Below are 21719 nucleotides of genomic sequence, written 5' to 3' on the forward strand. Positions count from 1 at the left end.
ATAATATTGAATATTATAGAATCGTAACATAGTCTGAATATAGAGAGCTGTGAATTATAACGATTGGATGCGGATGGATGACACAATAATTCTTGTTAAAATATTGGATCACATGCAGCAACAACAACAATGACAGAATTACACAAAAGTGAAAATATTTGTATGAACCTTACCGGGTTTATTCAGCACCGGAGCTTGCCATTGACGAGCCTTCTTGTTATGAAGCAGGACTGCCCTCTCAGACTGGCCTGTGAGATTTAAATGGCAAATATGAATGGAGGTTCTGGTTCTTACGGTTGTCCTTAAGGCCTCAGGGTGTAAGCTGGAGTATTTCTTACAGAGGACTTTCTACAAATGTGTCATCACACTTCGTCCTTTCAAAAAAGTGGTATTATGAAAAGTAAAAACACATCTACAAATTGTTTGACACCATCATACCAATCATCTGATGGAATTATTAACCCCCCTCGAGAAATTTTGATAATCCAGCTGTTGTCACTGTGATCTAGAAATTTACTTTTTTTTTTTCTTCACCACTAGGATGACACATGGATCGATCTACACACCGAAGCTTACAGGTAACATAACCCACCAAGTAGTGTAGGCCTTGAATAGAGCATTCAGACTTGAACATCTTAGGAGTCAAAGGCAAATCTTCAAGAGTAAGATCTCACAACTCTATTTCTCCTTCAGTCATCGAGAGTGAATCTTCCATGCTAGGTTGTAAATCTGTAAAAGTATGAGATGTGAGGCAATTACTCGTGCTAACTTCTGTTGGTATGGGAGAGGGGCTGTTCAGGGACATTTCTGCTCATGGTTATGGTTATAAGACATAAACGATTCTTGAATTCCACCAGTAGAGGACGGTCATAAGTACCTATGCCTAATTGTTCTCATATGAAAAGAAAACGTTTTTCAGACATTCGTGATTAAGTCTACATGTTATCAAATATTTCAAGTTGTAGAGCAGTTGGAAGTCTGTAAAACAACATAGCACAGATCGAATTGCTGTAAGAAAGCCTTTGAGAAATGGAAGTACTGCTCTAGGTTTACGTACTTTCATATCGTCATACACCGAGTAAAATTTTTGCAGGACTTCCTCCTGAACCTCCATGCACAATGCACTTTCTAGTCGATGGCCTTCTATAATAGGAATTCTTGTATTAATACATCAAAAATGTCATTTACTAGTTTTATGAACTTAGCAGCTTCTTCTTCGTCTGGCAGAAGGTAATGGACAGGTTGTGCGACATGATTCGAGAACAGCTGGCACGCAAGGTAAACTCGTTGACGGTCTCTACCAGAAGCAGACAAGTGATAAGGTGCAAGTTTATGACACAATTTGATTTCACTGTAATCCAGTGACAGGAGCTATTCGATAACATGTTTATGGACAACCTTCCCTCCAGCTAGTGTAATATAGTCATCTAAGAAATTGTTTCTTGAGGATAGTTTTATCAGATGTGGCACATCAAAAAACACCCAAATATTTACTGTAAGCTGAAGGATTACTAAAATATGTTTTTATAGTTTATCCCTAGATCTTTCCATACTTCAACATTCTTCCGACCCAAGTTTGAAACTATGCCTACAAGTATGAATCCTACATCTTGTGCTTCAACCATAATTTTTTTCAATAGCACACCAGTCATTGGAGTATCAAAATCATAATATATAATCTGTTTCCAGGCTGTACAAGTTGACGAACCAATACAACCTGTACCTGACAGTGAGGTCTGAGAATTTTGTCCTCTTCTTGGTCAAAACGATGCGAGAATCAACATTAATTTCGTCAAAGCTCATTATACACAATACCTCCATCATATATAAACTCTTTGCCTGGATTTCCATTAAATGTAGGATGTTTACCAGAAGCTCCCCATGGCACTGAAACGAGTTCGAAACCCATCTCCTTGGAGTTGAGAGTGCTGTAAAGGAATACCCTGGCACTTCTGTAAGAATACCTAAGTTTTTTGATAAAGATCAAAGTGAGAGTTTAAAAAAAAGATCAGTGGAAAATAGTAAATAAATATGTAAACAGCCTCTGGGATAGGTTTAAAGCAGTTGTTGAGGAATGTGAAAACTGTAGAGATAGTAAAGGATAGTAAAGACCCACTATATTATCATTGTCGTAGGTTGTCCTGCCTTTCGGTAGGTCCAGTCTTGGCTATGACCTCCAAATCTCTCTGTCTTGTGCCTTTTCTTTACCTCTGCATATCCTTCTTTTCCTGTTCTAATGTTGTCTTATAGCTGGTATCTCCTCCTACCCCTTCCTTGTTTCTCTTTTATCATCCCTTCCATCACCACTCGTAAGGAGGAATCATCTCATATGATCAGTTTCATGTTTTCTGTATTGATGATCAGTGTTGCCAACTTAGCGGATTTTCTGTTAAATTTGGCGGAATTAGAAGACTGTTGGTGGAGAAACATATCATTTTGCGGACAGCGGATTTTTTGGCGGAATTCTAGATTTATTATAGCTGAATTTAGTGTTTTGTCCATTTTACGTTTTTTTTTTAATTTGTACTCCAGTCTGTCTCCGAGTTATTCTGTATTTATTGTCAGGAGCTAGCAGTAACATGAGGAAAACATGTTATTTGGATTTGGTGTTATGAGATCATGGTATCATAAGTTTGTAATGCGTGGGGAAAGGGTACTTATCTCTTAGTTTACAAAAGAAAATATTTATAAATCCTCCTTATCAATACAAATCAACTCACCTGTTAGATGAAGCAAAGTCTAAACATGTTTCAGCCTAATCTCAAGGCCATCTTCAGTAGCAGAACAGTAATTACATAATACACAAACAAATTAAAAATCGTAATGAAGTGAAGTGACAATGATCATGATTAGTGAATTAAAAAACATATTGAGGTATAAAGTCCTCTCGTCTAATAGATCGTTCTTGAATTGTCAATTGAAACTGCTGACTGTTAAAATGAAGACACTGTGCTGAGAAGTGTAGTGAGACTGTCAATACTATGGGTTAAAACGTGTGTAACATTTGTAACAAAAGTTGTCGTCTAGAATGGAGATGACCTTGTCAGTCTCAAGTCACATTGCCTGTCACAGGCAACTTTTGTTACAAATGTTACACACGGTTTAACCCATAGTATTGACGGTCTCACTACACTCCTCAGCACAGTGTCTTCATTTTAACAGTCAGCAGTTTTAATTGACAATTCAAGAACGATCTATTAGACGAGAGGACTTTATACCTCAATATGTTTTTTAATTCACTAATCATGATCATTGTCACTTCACTTCATTACGATTTTTAATTTGTTTGTGTATTATGTAATTACTGTTCTGCTACTGAAGATGGCCTTGAGATTAGGCTGAAACATGTTTAGACTTTGCTTCATCTAACAGGTGAGTTGATTTGTATTGATAAGGAGGAGTTTTAAATATTTTCTTTTGTAAAGTGATAACCGTCAATACGGAATGAGATTTATAACTTGCAATGGTAACGCCATCCAGGCTAGTAAGAAGGCAAACCTATATTGTAATTTGAAGATAAAGGTTGCCAAGTTAGGTAAAGTTTTATGTTTTTTAAGAAAATGCTTAACTAATGACGTCACACCTAATTTTTTAAAATTTGCTAAGAAAACTCATAGAAACACGGCTAAAACCTGCGCGACTCAATGAAAAATGGATAAAATTTGCATAAGAGAGGAAATTAAATTCCTTCAAAAGAAAATAATATTTGACACACGTTTAGAAGTTGCGACCTTATTATGTCCTCTCGAATGGACTTCTTTTCAGGCTCACGTCACTAATAGACTCGATAAGGTTTTACTGAAAAAACAAAGCACTCTTGATAAGAAGTTGAATAGCTTAATAAAAGCTTCCCACAATATCCCAAACACGCAGAATTATGCAGAATCAAACGTTTTTCACCCGCCGGTAGTGAACCTCAGTCAAGTTGACCTTGATCCTAAGGACCTCAAGATATTGAATAAGGGACCAAAACATAACTGGGATACGTCCTCCAACCACGATGATTTAATTATTACGTTGGCTGAATCTGAATTAGCGGTTAATAGGTTACCTACAGACGTTCAAAATGAGGTTAGATATGAAGTTAAGCGAAAGTTACTTTCTTCCTTTGATCCGAAACATGCCGGTACTGGTAAACCCAATAAAGAACAAGTCACCAACATAAGCAATCTCAAAAAGAAAATTAAGGATAACAATTTAATAGTAACTAAAGCAGATAAAGGTAATGCTACTGTAGTTATAAAGAAAAGTGACTACGTAAATAAAGCACAATCCTTCTTTACTAACAATAACTTTAACGTAATAAAAACAGATCCCACTAATAGAATACAAAGAGAACTGAAAGCTTTAATTAAGAATCTTTTATTCTTGTTTAATGACGTAGAAAAAAATCAAAATTGATCATCATGCATCCCAAGTTACCTACGGCGAAAGCGTTACCGAAGATTCACACGGCGGATGTCCCCGTAAGGCCCGTCATTAACTTCAGAAGTAGTCCGACGTACAAAATATCCCAATATATTCACAATTTTCTTAAAACACATTATTTCTTTCAAGCTAACACGTCAGTTAAAAATTCCCTGGAATTCTGCAATAGAATAAAAAATCTCACGTTACCGAAACATTACACCCTTCACTCCTTTGACATAGTCAATATGTACGCGAATGTGCCCATCAATAAAACCATCGAAATAGTAAAAAACAATCTTTCCAAATTCAGTAAATTGACCGTAGGGGAGATAGAAGAGTTTGTTCAGATCCTCAAGTTCACATTAAATAATGGGTTCTTCACTTTTAACATCATATATCAACAGAAGGGTCTTCCTATGGGGTCACCGGCCTCGGGAATCCTCGCTGATATTTACGTAGATTTCCTTGAATACACTCATATTAGAGGTAAAATTAATGGGATCAAACATTGGACTCGGTATGTGGATGATACTTTTATTATCCTGCATTCTCACATTACTGATAACAACACCGTTCTTGAATTACTTAATAATCTGGATCCGCACATAAAGTTCATGATAGAATCTGAGAACAACAATTCCCTTAATTATCTCGATTTAATTATTACCCGCGATCAAAACAAAACCCTTTCTTTTAATATTTACAGGAAGCCCACTCACACAATAAACACAATCCACCAAACTTCTCTACACCCAGGGACACAGAAGAAGGCAGCTTACAATAGTATGATTTTCAGAGCTCTCAATGTTCCGTTATCCCGTAAGAATTTTAGAAAGGAAATCAACACCATTTATGCAATAGCTGAAGGTAATGGTTTCAGTAAAGCTTTCGTGAACAAAATTCTCAATAAATTTTAAAGTAAAACCAAGACCACCTTAGAAAAAGAATCTTCCCCTAAAGAGAAGTTCACCACATTTACCTTTAATAATAATAACATATATCCTATTTCAAACATCTTTAAAAAACACAAGTTAAAAGTAGCTTTCAAGACCGTTCACACCAATGCGAAAACGTTTTTTAATTCTCATATTGTCAACAGCCACCAAAAATATTCAAACTCTGGGATATACAAATTAAAATGCCAATCATGTCTTTCAACCTATATTGGGCAAACAGGCCGCAGCTTCAATGTAAGATACTCCAAACACCTCAGTGCCCTAAAGTATAATCGCTACTCAGCCATGAGCGAACATTGTAGAGAGAAAAATCATAAATACACAACGATTGATCAAGATTTAAAGATCCTGCATTATGAACAGAAAGGTCCCTTACTTAATATACTAGAGAATATTTGTATAGATATCGACCAATATAATAATCCCGTATACAACTTGAATGAAATCAATGAAAAGAAAAATATTTTATTGGAAACCTTTGTCCCGCTCATCTGTGAACAATTCAGTAGTAAAAACGAGTTTCACTACCGACATTCTAGAACAAGACCCGCCCTTCCATTAACACTCTCCTTCCGCGATTCATATAATCCGTCCCTCCTCACCCCTCCCTCTCCATTCCCCCTCCCAACCACATCGACACAGATACACAGTAAGCCACACACAGGCAGTGTGACTTGAGACTGACAAGGTCATCTCCATTCGAGACGACAACTTTTGTTACAAGTAAGTTATATGAGTTTTCTTTTCGTACATTATTTTTTATCTTGTTTTTCATCCACTCATATTTCCTTTTTCTCATTACAGATGTTACACACGTTTTAACCCATAGTATTAACGGTCTCACTACACTCCTCAGCACAGTGTCTTCATTTTAAGTCAGCAGTTTTAATTGACAATTCAAGAACGATCTATTAGACGAGAGGACTTTATACCTCAATATGTTTTTTAATTCACTAAACATGATCATTGTCACTTCACTTCATTACGATTTTAAATTTGTTTGTGTATTATGTAATTAAGAAGTAAGTATAATATTATGTAATTACTGTTCTGCTACTGAAGATGGCCTTGAGATTGGGCTGAAACATGTTTAGACTTTGCTTCATCTAACAGATGAGTTGATTTGTATTGATAAGGAGGATTTTTAAATATTTTCTTTTGTAAAGTGATAACCGTCAATACGGAATGAGATTTATAACTTGCAATATCTCTTAGTTGACGAGTAACGACAGATAATGAAACTGTGAGAGAGTAGCATTTATATTTATGCTATGATGAAAGACTGTTTAATGAACTGGCCTGTTCTGTGTGTGGCCCTTGAGGTAGGGGATTCACCTAGTTCGCACCGGGCAGTAAAACGCCTACAAGTTTTATCTCGCCGGCTCGCAGGCAGGTGGTTAATCCCAGTGAAACTCGCAGATCGGATGAGTGCAGACATTTACTTTTATTATTATTATTATTATTATTATTATTACTCATTTTTATTACTCATTATTTGAGATCGGATTTCTTGGCAGAATTTTAGCGGATTTTTAGTAGTATTTAGCGGATCTTGAAAATATAAGTTGGCAACACTGTTGAAGATTCTATTAAAATACAAGGAGAGGATGTTCCCATGTTCTCTTCATGGTACAATTTTAAAGTCAATAACAGTGAAATCCATTAATAAGTGAAAAATACTACAGTATTTTAGAATTTAAGATTATATTTGTATTAGACTGAGGATAGCCTATTCATAAGGCCAAAACTAGTCCAGTTTAGCTTTCTTTTTCGAATCACAGCCAGCTTGCTCATCTCTTCTTTCACTCTCTTCAGCACTTCCACGTTCGTTATTCTATCTTCCCAGCTCACTCCTTCTCAAATTCATATCTTTCTCAAATGCCTCTATTTTTCTCTGTTCGTTCTTCCTCAGTGTTTATGGTTCTGCACCATACAGAGCTATACTCCACAAAACACCACACTAGTTTCTTCCTTAGATCTTTCGCTAGTATGCCACCAAACAAGTTTTCCTTCGTGTTGAGGCTTTCCTTAGCTATTGGAATTCGGGCTTCTATATCTGTTAGAGTGGAGGGCTTCAGATGTAATGCTTCCAAGGTATTTTAACTTATTCATCTGTTTGATAGTTCCTCTTTCTATCTTGATTGTTGCTTTTTTGCCTTTGCCTCCAAGTATCATGAATTTTGTTTTCTTTTTGTTTATACTCACTCCATACTCCTTGCACTTGCTGTTTAGTTCTCTAAACATTTTGTAGAGAGCCTTAGTGTTCTCAGCTGTTACTGCCATATCATCAGCGAACCAAATGCATTCAGTTCTCTGCCTCCAGTGTTGACTTCTCTCTTTCCATCCAAACTTTTGCAAATGATTCCCTCCAAGTAAAGGTTAAACAAAGTTGATGATAAGCAGCAGCCCTGTCTAACTCCTCTCCCTAGTCTGAGTTCTTCTGTTAATTCTCCTCATATTCTCACTCTTGCTGGGTTGTTGTAATACAATTCTTTGATCAGTCTTCTTTCTCTCTCTCCATTCAGGTTCATGCTTTTTTTAACATTTTCATGAGCTTATCCTACCTCAACCTCTCAAAGGCCTTCTCTATGTATCTGTGTATCTGTATCTTTCCCCTTATAACTCTCTGTAAATGTATGGCATCCTTTGTGCCTACACCATGCTGAAATTCATATTGCTCTTCTCCAGTGTAATTCACCATTCGTTTAAAAATCCTTCTGTTAATTGCTCTTAATAGTACAGTAGAAGTCCGCTATAGCGAGTACGGCATATAACGAGAACTCCGTTATAGCAACGACATATTTCTGTCCCTTCAAAATTCCTATATTAACTGTGTATCATCCTTCTGTTACAGCGAGAACCCTATCACTGGCGCATCCGTTATTACGAGCAATTAAGCGCGCGCGATTTTTTCCGTTACAGATATTTATGCACCCCAGCGATGATATTGCATGCGATCGATTACCTTCGGCATCGTGTCCTCGCTATGTGCACTAGCGATTTCTCTCGTCGACATTCGAAGGTGATGTCAGAGTCGATTAGTAATATCCGTCGACAGTTGTTCCGTAAAGAAAATTCGAAATGAAAGAGAACATATTTTCGTAATAAATGCGTAAATAACGTGTCCGATAACGGTTGTTAACTCGTTAAATATAAGGCTGACTAAACCGCCGCTTAATTTTGAGGCTAAATACTGCAATTAAGTAAGAATGGGATACACCTTGAGATATGGCAGAGTGCTTAATTGATTTCAGAGGTTAGTTTATATTTTGTCGCGTCTGGTTAAATTACGGAAAGGCTATTATGAAAATTTATAGCGAGAAAGGTATAATTACCCTACTGGCGCTTGAAGTGTGTTTTCATCATACGTATAGTATGGTTAAGTTAGGATACGTGACGCTGTTTGAATAAGAAAACTGAAACGTTTGCAACAAAATGCTATTGATCATCTTCGGTATGGTATAGTTTTCTCACTTTGTGCATTTGCGAGCTCTCTCGTTGACATTCAAAGGCGATGTTGGAGTTTATTAGTAATACCCATTGACTGCTGTTCTCTAAAGAAAATTTGAAATGAAAGGGGAAAACACGTTTTCATAATAAATGCGTAAATAACGTGGCCGATAGCAGTTGTTAACTCGTTAAAAATAAAGACAGAAGTAAACGATATCTTAATTTTAATGTTATATACGGAAATTAAGTAATATTGTGATACACCTCAAGACATGGCAGAGTACGTCACTGATTGCAGAGGATATTTCATATCTTCTTGCGTCTAGTTACGGCTATTTACATGTAAATTTTTCGCGAGGAGGTTATTTCTCTACATGCGTTTCAAATATGTTTTCATGATAGACTACATATACGATTAGGTTAGGTGACGCTGTTTGAAGAAGAAAGCTGAGGTGTTTGCCACAGAAGTCTCTGGAGTGATACCATATTTCTCCGAATCCAAGACTTTTTTTTTTCTCTCAGAATCTCATGCGAAAACTCAAGGGTTGTTACATTCGCGGCCTGACAGTAAGTTAATGGATGCCACTGGCAACTACCGCGGAAACCACGCTGCTTCTTTTCACACGCGCACAGAACTTGTTGACAATAAACTACCGCCTCTTTACTACACATCGCTAGCCGCGACAACCGGTTGTACAGAGCCTGTGTGTTTCTCAAATCTGCAGAATGGCATCAAAGCGTGCGACCCTTCGAATTCTTAGAAAAGCCATGGCTACTCAGTGGCAGAGTCATAACGCTTCTATTGTACTTAACGCTTAGTAAAATTAAGGTTTATAGACAGCAGGAATATTTTCGTGATGGATAGTCGTATTGTAAAGATACGTGGAAAAGGAATTGCCGGCATATTTTCAACGGGTTCTAGTTGATATTATGATGCCAATTATAAGTTAATGTCTATTAAACACACGATAATGTAGAATAATTGTGCAGCCACAAGTAAATACAGCATAGGCCTAACTAAAGCCAATATTTGGCCTTAGCGTGAAGACAAAGAGCTTAAAAAAAATGCGTGCTGTACAAAAAATACATTCAGTGGTCCGCAACAAGGACGCTTTAAAGAAGTCGAAGATGAAATTGTGAGGTATGTGCACAAAACGCAAGGGCGGAATGGCCATACCGTGGCGCTATAAACTCGTTCGTTGACTTTCAACGTTCGCAATTAGGCCAATACATCGCTAGCCGCTGAATTTGGCCGAACCCGACAAGTGAGACGTGCGTGTAGCGGCAGCCGGTTATATCTGACGCTGCGTAAAAGTAACAGTTTTATAGACAGCAAGAATAATTTCCTGATCGATCGTTGTATTGAAGAGACGCATGGAATAGGTATTGTCGGAAAATTTTCTATGAGTTCTGTTCGGTATTATGATGACAGTGTTGAGTTAATGGTCCTTAAACCCGCGGAAATAAATAATTGTGCAGCTGCCAAAAATAAAGAAATACGGCGTGACGAAAGTCAATGTTCAGCGTTTAAAAATAGTCTAAAAATGCGTAGGCCTACTGTAAGACAAGGCATTCATGTGATTTTACAAACTTATTTTTGAGCCTGATTAAAATTTTTTGAAGTAAAAAGTGGGGTTCATCTTGGATTCAGAGATATACGGTACTATATTTTTTTTTTCAGAATGAAATTAAACATACACTTTCACGTAGTATCGGATTACGAAAAATAACAAACAAGTAAGCTGTAGTGTGGATATCATCTACGGAAACGCAAGTTTTGAACAAACTGATTGTTGTTTCATACCGATTTTAAAGTGCATGAAGGGTTTTCTGACTTTTATACAAGAATCGGATATAACGACAATCCGTTATAGCGAGTACATTTTTCGCTGTTATGAATTCTCGCTATAACGGACTTCTACTGTATTTTGGCCGCATGAGATATTATTAAGCTTAGTGTCCTGTATTCACATTTCTTCGTATTTTATCTCTTTTCTCTTGGTATTGTTATTGAAGAAAGTCTTTTGGCCATTTTCCATTTAAGTATATTGTTTGGCAGAGTTTTACAAATATTTTGTTCCCCTACTCCTGCAGGACCTTGGGTAGAGCTTATAACTCTCATATTTATTCCGTATTGGCTCAGCACAACTAAGGTTAAGTTATGAGTAGGTTCCCACCTTCCAATACTTATCAATTTCTATATAATAGGTTTATTAATTACATAATATAAACCATATAATCTCTAGTACATGTTTCGTTCCGATTATGGAACATCTTCAGCTAAAATTTGACAAAATGGCAAGACAATTAAAATACATTGATGTTATGATGATACAAAAGCTAAAAGATATGATAAAATGGCACGGAGATTAAAACATATAATTATGATGATGAAATAAAGTTCATTCATGTTGGTTAAAAATTCAACAAGTCAGTGTTCAAATGACGAGTTAAAAACGGCGATAAGGTTCTTCTTCATGTTGGAGACTTGTACATTTTGTTAATCTTGAAGATAAATTGGAGAAATACAAGATTTTCTTAATATATATTTATCGGGGGAACTCTTGATAAAATAACCGTAGTTGAAGTTGAGTTGTGGTTAGATTATTGAAATGAGTCTTATAGTCAGTCGTGTCGTATTTAACGTCCTCCCTTATGTCGTGTTGTTAACAATAATTTTATTAATTACATAATATAAACCATATAATCTCTAGTACGTTTCGTTCCGATTATGGAACATCTTCAGCTAAAATTTGACAAAATGGCAACACGACATAAGGGAGGACGTTAAATACGACACGACTGACTATAAGACTCATTTCAATAATCTAACCACAACTCAACTTCAACTACGGTTATTTTATCAAGAGTTCCCCCGATAAATATATATTAAGAAAATCTTGTATTTCTCCAATTTATCTTCAAGATTAACAAAATGTACATGTCTCCAACATGAAGAAGAACCTTATCGCCGTTTTTAATTCGTCATTTGAACACTGACTTGTTGAATTTTTAACCAACATGAATGAACTTTATTTCATCATCATAATTATATGTTTTAATCTCCGTGCCATTTTATCATATCTTTTAGCTTTTGTATCATCATAACATCAATGTATTGTAATTGTCTTGCCATTTTGTCAAATTTTAGCTGAAGATGTTCCATAATCGGAACGAAACATGTACTAGAGATTATATGGTTTATATTATGTAATTAATAAACCTATTATATAGAAATTGATAAGTATTGGAAGGTGGGAACTTACTCATAACTTAACCTTAGTTGGACCTTGGGTAGTTCAACTGGGATTTCATCTACACCAACTGCCTTTCCATTCATTTTCTTAACGGCTGCCTCTATTTCCTCTTCTAGTAAACTGAAACCAATCTGATCTTCATTCATATAATTTAGATTTAGGAGGTGGTGCAGGTTAGAAATAAATAAAATTAAGAATGGTTGGAGAAGTAAGGCAAGATTAAAAGAACATACCAGGAAATTGAATTTAGCAAAGAAATCAGCTAAGGATAACATGATGTCATTTATAATTACTAGTGATATGAATTTTAGGAAGAAATTGAAGGGTATTTATAGGTACTTTAAGGTAGGAACAGGTTCCAGGAAGGACATTCCAGGAATCATTAGTGAACAAGGGGAGTGTGTATGTGAGGATTTACAGATGGCAAAAGTATTTAGTCAGTAGTATGTAAAGATTGTTGATGCATGGCATCGGTGGTGTAGAAATTGCCCCAGATAACGATTTTCATCACATACAGGTCTCTCGGGCACTGCTTGTGGCCGGCAGTAAAAACCAGAGAATACTTTATGGGAAGTTCCTCCAGATAATATTGTCCTTCACATGTAACTGGGAAAAATTAAAAATTGAATCAGTAAATAATATGAGCATTCAGTAAAAATATTGTTTAAATATTGTTTTAAAAATCTAATTATGAGGCTGTGTTTCTTCATGGTAACTCTTATGCAAGGGCAGCTATCTTTTTTGGATGTTCTCTCTCTTCTAATAATAAAATATATATTTATTATATACAAGAATGAATCCACCAAGAAGATGAATTCAGTACCTGGCACAGGAATACTGGGACAAGAAACTATTTGTGAAGTGACTGATTAAAGAAGAAAAGGAAAAGTGCTGGGATGAGTTCACTACCAGGCTGTGAAAGTAATAGGAAGTTGCTTTATAAAGTAGTCAAGAATAGAAGAAGAGAGCATGGCAATATCCTTGAACTGGAAACAGATTATGGGAATCTGGTGAGGACGGATCAAGACATCGAAGAAGAAATGAAGAACTACAGTAGAAGTCCGCTGTAACAAGTACGGCATATAACAAGAACCCCATTATAGCAATATTTTTGTCTGCCCCTTCAAAATTTCTATATTAAACTGTGCATTATCCTTCGGTTACAGCGAGAGCCCTATCACTGACGATCTGTTATTGCGAGTGATTAAGCATGTATGATTTTTTCCGTTACCAACATTTATGCACCTAGCGATTATATTGCATGCGATCGATCATCTTCGGTATTGTTTCTTCGCTGTGTCCACTAGCGAGTTCTTTCGTCTACATTCGAAGGCAATGTCGGAGTTGATTAGCAGTACCCGTCGACTGCTGTTCCGTAAAGAGAAATGGAAATGAAAGAGGAGACATGTGTTGTTGTTGTTGTTGTATCTTATGGCTAGCCCGGATTCCAATCCATCAGCTTTCTTGTGTTCCAGTACAGTTGAGTGAGATTTCTTGAAGTTCTGGCTATCGCATCAAGTTTGTGGCAATGTAGCAGGTGTTCCTTATCCATTTTGCTTCCAGGGTCAAGGCAAAGTGTGCATTTTTCAGATCTCAGGATGTTGATCATTTCAGATGAGCTGCAAAGACAGTTGTGGCCAGTGTTAAGTCTGAAGAAGGCTACAGCTTATCCTTACAGTCAGATTAGTCATAAGCATTCAGGTGAATATAATGTATTGAATAGGTTGAACATTTTAATAAACTTGATTGTTTTAAGATAGTATATAAATTTTCAGTATGGACCAACCATGAAATTTATTACATGTAATGCGTAAATGTCTCTGATAGCAGTTGTTAACTCTTAAAAATAAAAGCTGAGGTAAATGATCACTTAATGCTAAATACTGCAATTATGTAAGAGTGGGATACACCTCAAGATATGATAGAGTGTATCATAGATTTCAGAACTTAGTTTTATATGTTCTCGCGTCCGGTTAAATTTTGGAAAGGCTGTTATGTAAATTTATAGTGAGAAGGTTGTCATTTCTCTACTGGCGCTCAAAATATGTTTTCATGATACATATAGTACGGTTAAGCTAGGTTAATTGACGCTCTTTGAATAAGAAAACTGAAACGTTTGCCACAAAATGTGATCGATCATCTTCTGTACGGTATAGTTTTCTCGCTATGTGCACTTGCAAGCGCTGTCGTCGACATTCAAAGGCGATCTCAGAGTTGATTAGTAATACCCGACAACTGCTGTTCAGTAAAGAAAATCAGAATTATAAGAGAACATGTTTTTGTAGTAAATGTGTAAATAACATGGTCGATAGTAGTTGTTAATTTATTAGAAATAAAGATTAAGTAAACGATCACTTAATTTTAATATTCTACACTGAAATTAAGTAAGAATGTGATACACCTCAAGATATGACAGAACGCAGAATTTTGGTAAGGCTATTCCCATGTAAATTTATACCGAGAAGGTTATCACTTTTCTACTGGCGCTTGATATATGTTTTTATGGTACATACGTGGTACATACAGTCAAGTCAGAAATCTTCTCTGGGACTGCAAAATACCACAAAAAGCGAAAACAATCATGTACCACACTTACTTCATACCAATCCTCGCGTACGGTTTAGAGACATGTACCCTACTAAACAAAGACTTCAGTAGAATCCAAGCCAATGAAATGAGATTCATTAGAACCATGAACCAAACCACCAGAAAGGACAAGATCAGAAATGAAGTGAATAGGAAAGTAGCTGGTATTGAGGTTCCTATTATCGGTGTCATAAAGAAACGCAGACTTAAGTGGTATGGGCACGTAATGAGAATGAACAGGGAAAGACCTGCCAGAAAATATTTCGACCTTAATCTCGCAGGAAGAAGACCACAGGGAAGACCAAGAAAACGTTGGATAGAGACTGTAAGATTAGATGTGGAGAAAAGAGGACACAAATGGGAGGATGTACTGGAACAGAAGATGTATGAAGACAGAAAGAGATGTCAAGCGCTTGTACACCACACCCGGGAAACTGGAGTTGGGAAATGAGGATGATGTGTGGTTAAGTTAGGTTTGGTGATGCTATTTGAAAAAAACTGAAGCGTTTGCCACAAAATGCGACCTTCGGTATCGTTTTCTCACTACAAGCGCTTGCGAGCTCTCTTGTCGACATTTGAAAGTGATGTCAGAGTCGATTAGTAATACCCGTCAACTGCTGTTTCGTGAAGAAAATTTGAAGTGAAAGAGAACATGTTTTCGTAGCAAATACGTTAATAACGTGGTCGATAGCAGTTGTTAACTTGTTTTTTAACGATCGCTTAGTTTTAATACTCTACACTGAAATTAAGTAAGAATGCAATACTTCTCAAGATATGGCAGAGCTCATCACTGATTTCAGAGGTTAGTTTATATTTTCTCGTGTCTGGTTAAATTTCGGACAATTCGGTAAATTAATAGCGAGTATGTTATCATTTCTCTACTGGTGCTTGGAAGATGTTTTCATGATACATATAGTACGGTTAGATTAGGTTTGGTGACGCTGTTTGAATAAGAAAACAAAAACATTTACCGCAAAATGCGATCGGTCGTCTTCGGTACCACATCGTTTTCTCGCTATGTACACCCGTGAGCTCTCTCCTTGACATTCAAAGGTGATGTCGGAGTCGATTAGTAATGCCCATCGACTGCTGTTCTCTAAAAGAAAATTCAAAATGAAAGAGGATAACACGTTTTCATTATAAATGCGTAAATAATGTGTCCAATAGCTGTTGCTAACTCGTTAGAGATAAAGGCTGAAGTAAACGATCGCTTAATTTTTAATGTTATGTACTGAAATTAAGTAAGAATGTGACGGGCTACACCTCATGATATAGCAGAGTACTTCACTGATTCCGAGGATAGGTTATATTTTCTCATATCTAGTTAAATTTTGGAAAGGCTGTTCCCACGTAATTTTGTAGCAAGGAGGTTATCATTTCCCTACGTGCGCTTGCAATACGTTTTCATGATACATATACGGTTAGATTAGGTGACGCTGTTTGAAGAACAAAATTGGAACGTTTGCCATAGAGGCTTGTGGAATGATACTATAACTTTTTCAGAATGAAATTAAACATACACTTTCACGTATTAATAGATTTCGAAAAATAAGAAACGAGCAAGCTGTAGTGTGGATGTCATCCGCGAAAACGCAAGTTTTGAACAAACTGATTGCCGTTTCATATCGATTTTAATGTGTATGGGCTTTTTTGCAACTTTTACGAAAAATCCGATATAACGACAATCTGTTATAGCGAGTAAATTTTTCGCTTTTATGAATTCTCACCATAACAGACTTCTACTGTACTTGATTAAATGGAGAAAGTCTTCAAAATTATATCACTGAAGGCTGCACTAGAGAACTTAGTGATGGTTTTTATGGACATTGAGAAACCCTATGACAGTGTGCCGTAGAGATAATCTGGGAATGCCTAGAAGGTATAGGTGTGCCAAACTTCCTGATTGATAAAATAAAGATACTCTATTAAGAGTGCTTAAGCTGTGTCCAAGTAGGGGGGGAAGATCAGATTGGTTTGAAACCAAAAGAGGAGTACAGCAGGGAAGTGACTTGCCACCACTCCTGGTCATCATTGTCATGGATTGGATCATAAAATCCATCAAAGAACATTGCAAACAGCCTAACTCTCTCATATCTACAGATGATGTTCTGATCTGGGAAGAAAATGAAGCAGAAGTACAGGAGAAACTAAATCTTTGGAATTGCAAATTTAAAGAATATGGACTAAACATGAGTAAAACAAAAACTGTTGAAATGATTATCAACAGGAAAGGCACGGATTCAAACATTTTCCTGGTGAGAACTCTGTTACTGTGTCGGTGTGACGTAAAGCCCCTAGCAAAAAAAAACAAAAAACTAACTCTGTTACAGTCTGTCTGTAACTTCAAATACCTTGGAAGTATCATTTCAAAAGATAACACAGTAAATCAAGAAATACGTAATAGGACTCAGGAAGCTTAATTTTATTTTCTACTGAGAAAACTACTCTGGGATGATAGCATACACTAGAAAGCCCAATTGGCCATGTTCTGTACCTACTTCATTCCATTTCTCACATATGGACTTGAAACATGTACCCTGCATAACAAGGCAAATAGTAAAATCCAGTGAACAGGAATGAAATTCATCGAAACAATGAACCAAAACAGCAGAAAGGACAAGATTAGAAATGAAGCAAACAGGAAGGAGGCTGGTATGAAAATGCTTGTTACCGAGGTTTTAGGAAGATGCCGGCTACCATGGTTTGGGCATGTTATGAGGATGGACAGAATGAGAACAGCAAGGAATTACTTTGACAGAGAAGTGAAAGGGGAGAGGCCAGTTGGGAGGCCAAGGAATAGATGGATAGACACAGTGAAATCGGAGGTCAGCAAAAGAAATGCCAAGTGAGAGGGTATAGAAGAACAGAAACTATACTTTGACAGGAAGAAGTGGCGAGCGCTCGTACATCACACCCGGAAAACTGGAGCTAGAAAATGATGATGATGTTTGTTATATCTTGTTTGTGTAGAAGTATTTTTCCTGTTCTATAAGTGTCAGTTTAGTCTCCAGTGACCCAAACCTGTGGGTATACATGCTCACTCACTACCCCCTGTTTCCTGATTATAACCTTTAATGGCTTAAGGTTTCCTCATTGTGTCCAAGAAATTTGTTTTACAGTTACTGAGATATTAAATATAAACTCACATTCCAATTATTTGATATTTTCATTAGCATTTGAGTGGGATACTATTAAACTGATACATCTGCATTTTACTTCCAGGATATTGAAGACAGATGAATTAAAAGATGAGGTCTATGAAGTGGATACTGATGCAGATCAGGTTGATGAGGTTTGTATAAACTTTATTATACATTATTGTACTCCACAAGACGCAGTATACTGAAATCAATCAACATCGACAATCAGTTGCAAGCACATTTTGATTTATATTTGATAAAGCATGGTAAATGGTTTTTCTTACTTATTCTTCACATAAATGTGATGGTGGATGATGGACATGGAGTCAGCGAATATGCTCTCTATAATCAATTTGAGATATTGACGTGAAATACTGTATGTTACGAGATTGATCTACAGTCTCTCGCGTGCCGAACAGAAAACTGTGAACGGCGAACTGACAGCTCCCGTAGCGTTTGTGATATTTCTCTCTTTGGAAAGGAATGCAGCATGCATAAATATTCTTTTTCTCTTGATTGACTTGCGCAGACTAATTTGCACCATTTGTTATCAGTGGAGGAATTATATACTAGAAAGTGCCAGGGCACTTAATTGGTGAATGGTTTGTGGATAAAGTGAACTGAGTTGGCTGAGTCTTGAAGATAGGAAGAAAGCATGACAGTCTAGGTTATGCATGGTGGCATTAATAGGTATTCTGGTGATATACAGGGTGGGCCATTTTAATCTGTCGGAGCAAATATCTTGAAAACTACACATCGGATTAAAAAAATGGGTAATACAAGTTGTTTCGGGAGGGGACATGCAATGATACCAAACTCCACTCCCTACCCTCTGGGGGTGGGGGAGAAGGAAATCTTAAATAGGAACCCCCATTTTTTATTGCAGATTTGGATTCCCCAGAAAAAATTACCCCAATTTGACCCATGATTAAAGTCATTTTGGCTGACAGATGGCACTGTAATCGACAAAAATTAAATTGGTTAAACAATCATCAAAAAATGGGGATATTTCGAGAAAAACACATGGTATCAGAAAAATAAAAGTAAATGTAAACAATATTTTCAAAATTGGTATCCTGGGGCACCATTATTTACCGATGCACCCAATCCCCAGTTATGGGAGTGGAAATTATTTCAAAATCTTCAATGGGAAACCAAGTTTTTAAATCAAATCTTGGTTTTCCAGTACCGAATCAAATGTTTTGATTTTATTATTGATGCAATTTTATTTTTAGATTTCAGTCCATGGTAGGTGGTGTAACATTTTCTTTTAAGTGTACAATATGTGCAATCTTAATGATTATTGTTAATCCACTTTTTCACTGATTGTGTTCATTAAGAGCTTTTGGGAAATGAAGACACTTTGAAGAAATTTGTTTGGGTTCATCAGTACATTTTCATTATTTACTCAAAATGTAGTACTTTATTGTGTTATATTTCTGTTACTTTTTTTAGCTCTTAAAAATTGATATATATTCCAGGAATTGTTCCCAAAAAATGATGGCATTACCAAACAAGGTTTCCTGATGAAAGGTCCTGAAGTTGGCAGTGACAGAATGTTTGTTAATCTTGGATCCAAATCTTTTAAGCGTCGTTACTGTTATTTGAGGTGAGTATTTATTGTTCTGACATTGTTTAACTCATCCAGTATTTACTATGTTTCTGTAGTGTTGAGCATTGTACCACCAATTATGGTGTCTTTGAATGGCATTGTAAGGTTGGACATTTGTGTATATGAAATATAAATTGTGTTAAGACTTGACACTGTTACAATTAAATGCAAGATATTTTTATGTATCATGTTAGTTTGCTGCTGGTCTGGAATATGTTGTCATCGTCATTAAAGTGCCTTTCCATTGTAGTGCATTTGTGTTTTATGTTGAAGCAGAGTTAATCCACTTGTAAGAGTTCAAGATAATCTAGTGTTGTTGTTGTTGTACAAAATCAGCATTGATGACTAATTTTACATGAATATGTTTTATATAGGTCTTTGCAGCTGTGTTACACTTCATGTTTGTAGTTATTTATGTTTTGCATTAATTGGTATATTATTACTGTTTTTACTGATGTATATATCATATTTCTCGCCCTGAAAATTTGAGCTTAAATATGCAGAAAGTTAGTACATATATCAAACTTGATTAGATTTAAAATTCTTTTCAGTTATATAGCCTTACAATTTTGCATAATAGCTCACATTATTTTTATTTTGTTCCTTAACATGTTATTGAATATTAACAATAGTATTAATGTTTATAGGATTCCATTCATAGCTGAATATACTCTCTGGACGTTTCTGGTTCCTCTTTATAAATCAGGGTATCCAGCATGCTCACTTCTGTGTGGCTAATACCCAGTTTTGTTGCTATTTCACATGCTTTAAATTCTAGCATTTTGTGTGTAACACCCTATCTGAACCTTCTGGTATTAAGGATGGGTGTACCATAAAATGCTGTATTACGGCTGGACAAAATCACTCAGAAAATTAATTGCCATGCTTGATATACAATTCTGTATTAAACTTACGAACAAAGTCATTATAGCTACAACAAAACTCCATTTCTCATGATATAATACACTGAATTTAAACCTGAATGTTGGTAATTGCACATGGCTATGGAGCCTGATTAAAATACTAAACATAGATGCTATTAGAATGCATAGTAGTCAGCCCACGCAGTTTACTGTCTGCCGTGGTTGGAAGTCTTCTTCCTTCTTACACTTAGTAGTGCCAACTATACTCATCAGTATATGCCAGTTGACAAGTGCTGTACTCTGGTGAACAACAGTTCTATCAACACAATGATTAACTGACACTTGAACAATATCCATCATTGCTTAAACATTTTATGTACTGAGGTAATTCACTTTCAATCTCAGGTAAGCTTCCACTTTTAAGTCCCCTGAACACTTTTGTTGATTTGTTGGTGTTTTCAAGAGTGATTTTCTGTTTTCACGACTAGCGAACATTTAACTCTATCACATTAAATTATCTTCCTGTGCCATAATAACCATGTTTCCCTACAAATCAAATCGCTCAAATTTTAAAAATTGCCTTAAAACTTGGAACGCTTCTCCATAACTTGCCTATGTATGAAGTCGTGCTGGATAGCAAATTAGGGTATTATAATACACTGGACTTGATCTTGCACCTTACGTCTCGCTCACACTGTGCACTGGTATACTGAAACTGCAGCCAGTTCAAAAGTGTCACATTCTACCTAGCTCAATAGGTGAGGGAATACCCTAGGATTCAGAATTACTTTACCTGCCTTTTCTTAACTAGGGGAGAAACCTGTTATGACTAAGATATGGGGAGAATTACAGGGAGACAGTTTGACGTTGAACTGAGAGCAGGCATGCCTTCCGCAAGGTATACCTTGTCATATGTGTACCATGGCGTATCGAAGAGGAAGTGCGACGTCTTCACGAGTTACCGTGGACCGCCGCACAGATGGCACTGCCATCCACAGTGATGTCTGAGCGAGAGGATAACAGAGGCATTATCGGGACTACTACTTCAAATTCTATTACGAAACTCAAGCATGCAACTTACGTTTGAAAATGATTTCATCTGCTGGACACTTTGGAATATTTCCTGGATGATTTCGCTACCTTCGAAGTAACCAGCTCCCTTCTTATCTCCTTAGTGTGGAAGAAGAATCGACATTTCAAGTAGTGAAATACGAGTTTTGATAGCAAACACAGCACATGATCTTCACAGCACCCCAACTGCGATGACTTCACTTTAACGACATCTAATTTATCCAAGCACTCGAAGAAAGTATCACCCCATAAACTATCCATACACGCTTTTCCGCAACAACATTTTCGACTCGCAACAACACATTATAAACACTTTCTGACCCATATGTGAGATATGTGGCGCTTTGCATTGAGCCGTAATCTTTAATTAGTGT

At 36.4% G+C, this 21719-nt stretch overlaps 1 protein-coding gene across 1 annotated transcript in view; it reads left to right on the plus strand.

Moving 5' to 3' along the window:
- The window catches only part of Ziz (dedicator of cytokinesis protein Ziz), a 542949-nt gene that overhangs the window by 38980 nt on the left and 482250 nt on the right, over positions 1-21719 (plus strand). Inside the window, exons 4-5 of the mRNA XM_067151766.2 lie at positions 17882-17951; positions 19281-19408. Coding sequence (XP_067007867.2) covers positions 17882-17951; positions 19281-19408 — 198 coding nt within the window. The remainder of the gene's footprint in view (positions 1-17881; positions 17952-19280; positions 19409-21719) is intronic.

Source organism: Anabrus simplex, chromosome 7, assembly GCF_040414725.1.
Source record: "Anabrus simplex isolate iqAnaSimp1 chromosome 7, ASM4041472v1, whole genome shotgun sequence".
Classification (NCBI taxonomy): Eukaryota; Metazoa; Arthropoda; class Insecta; order Orthoptera; family Tettigoniidae; genus Anabrus; species Anabrus simplex.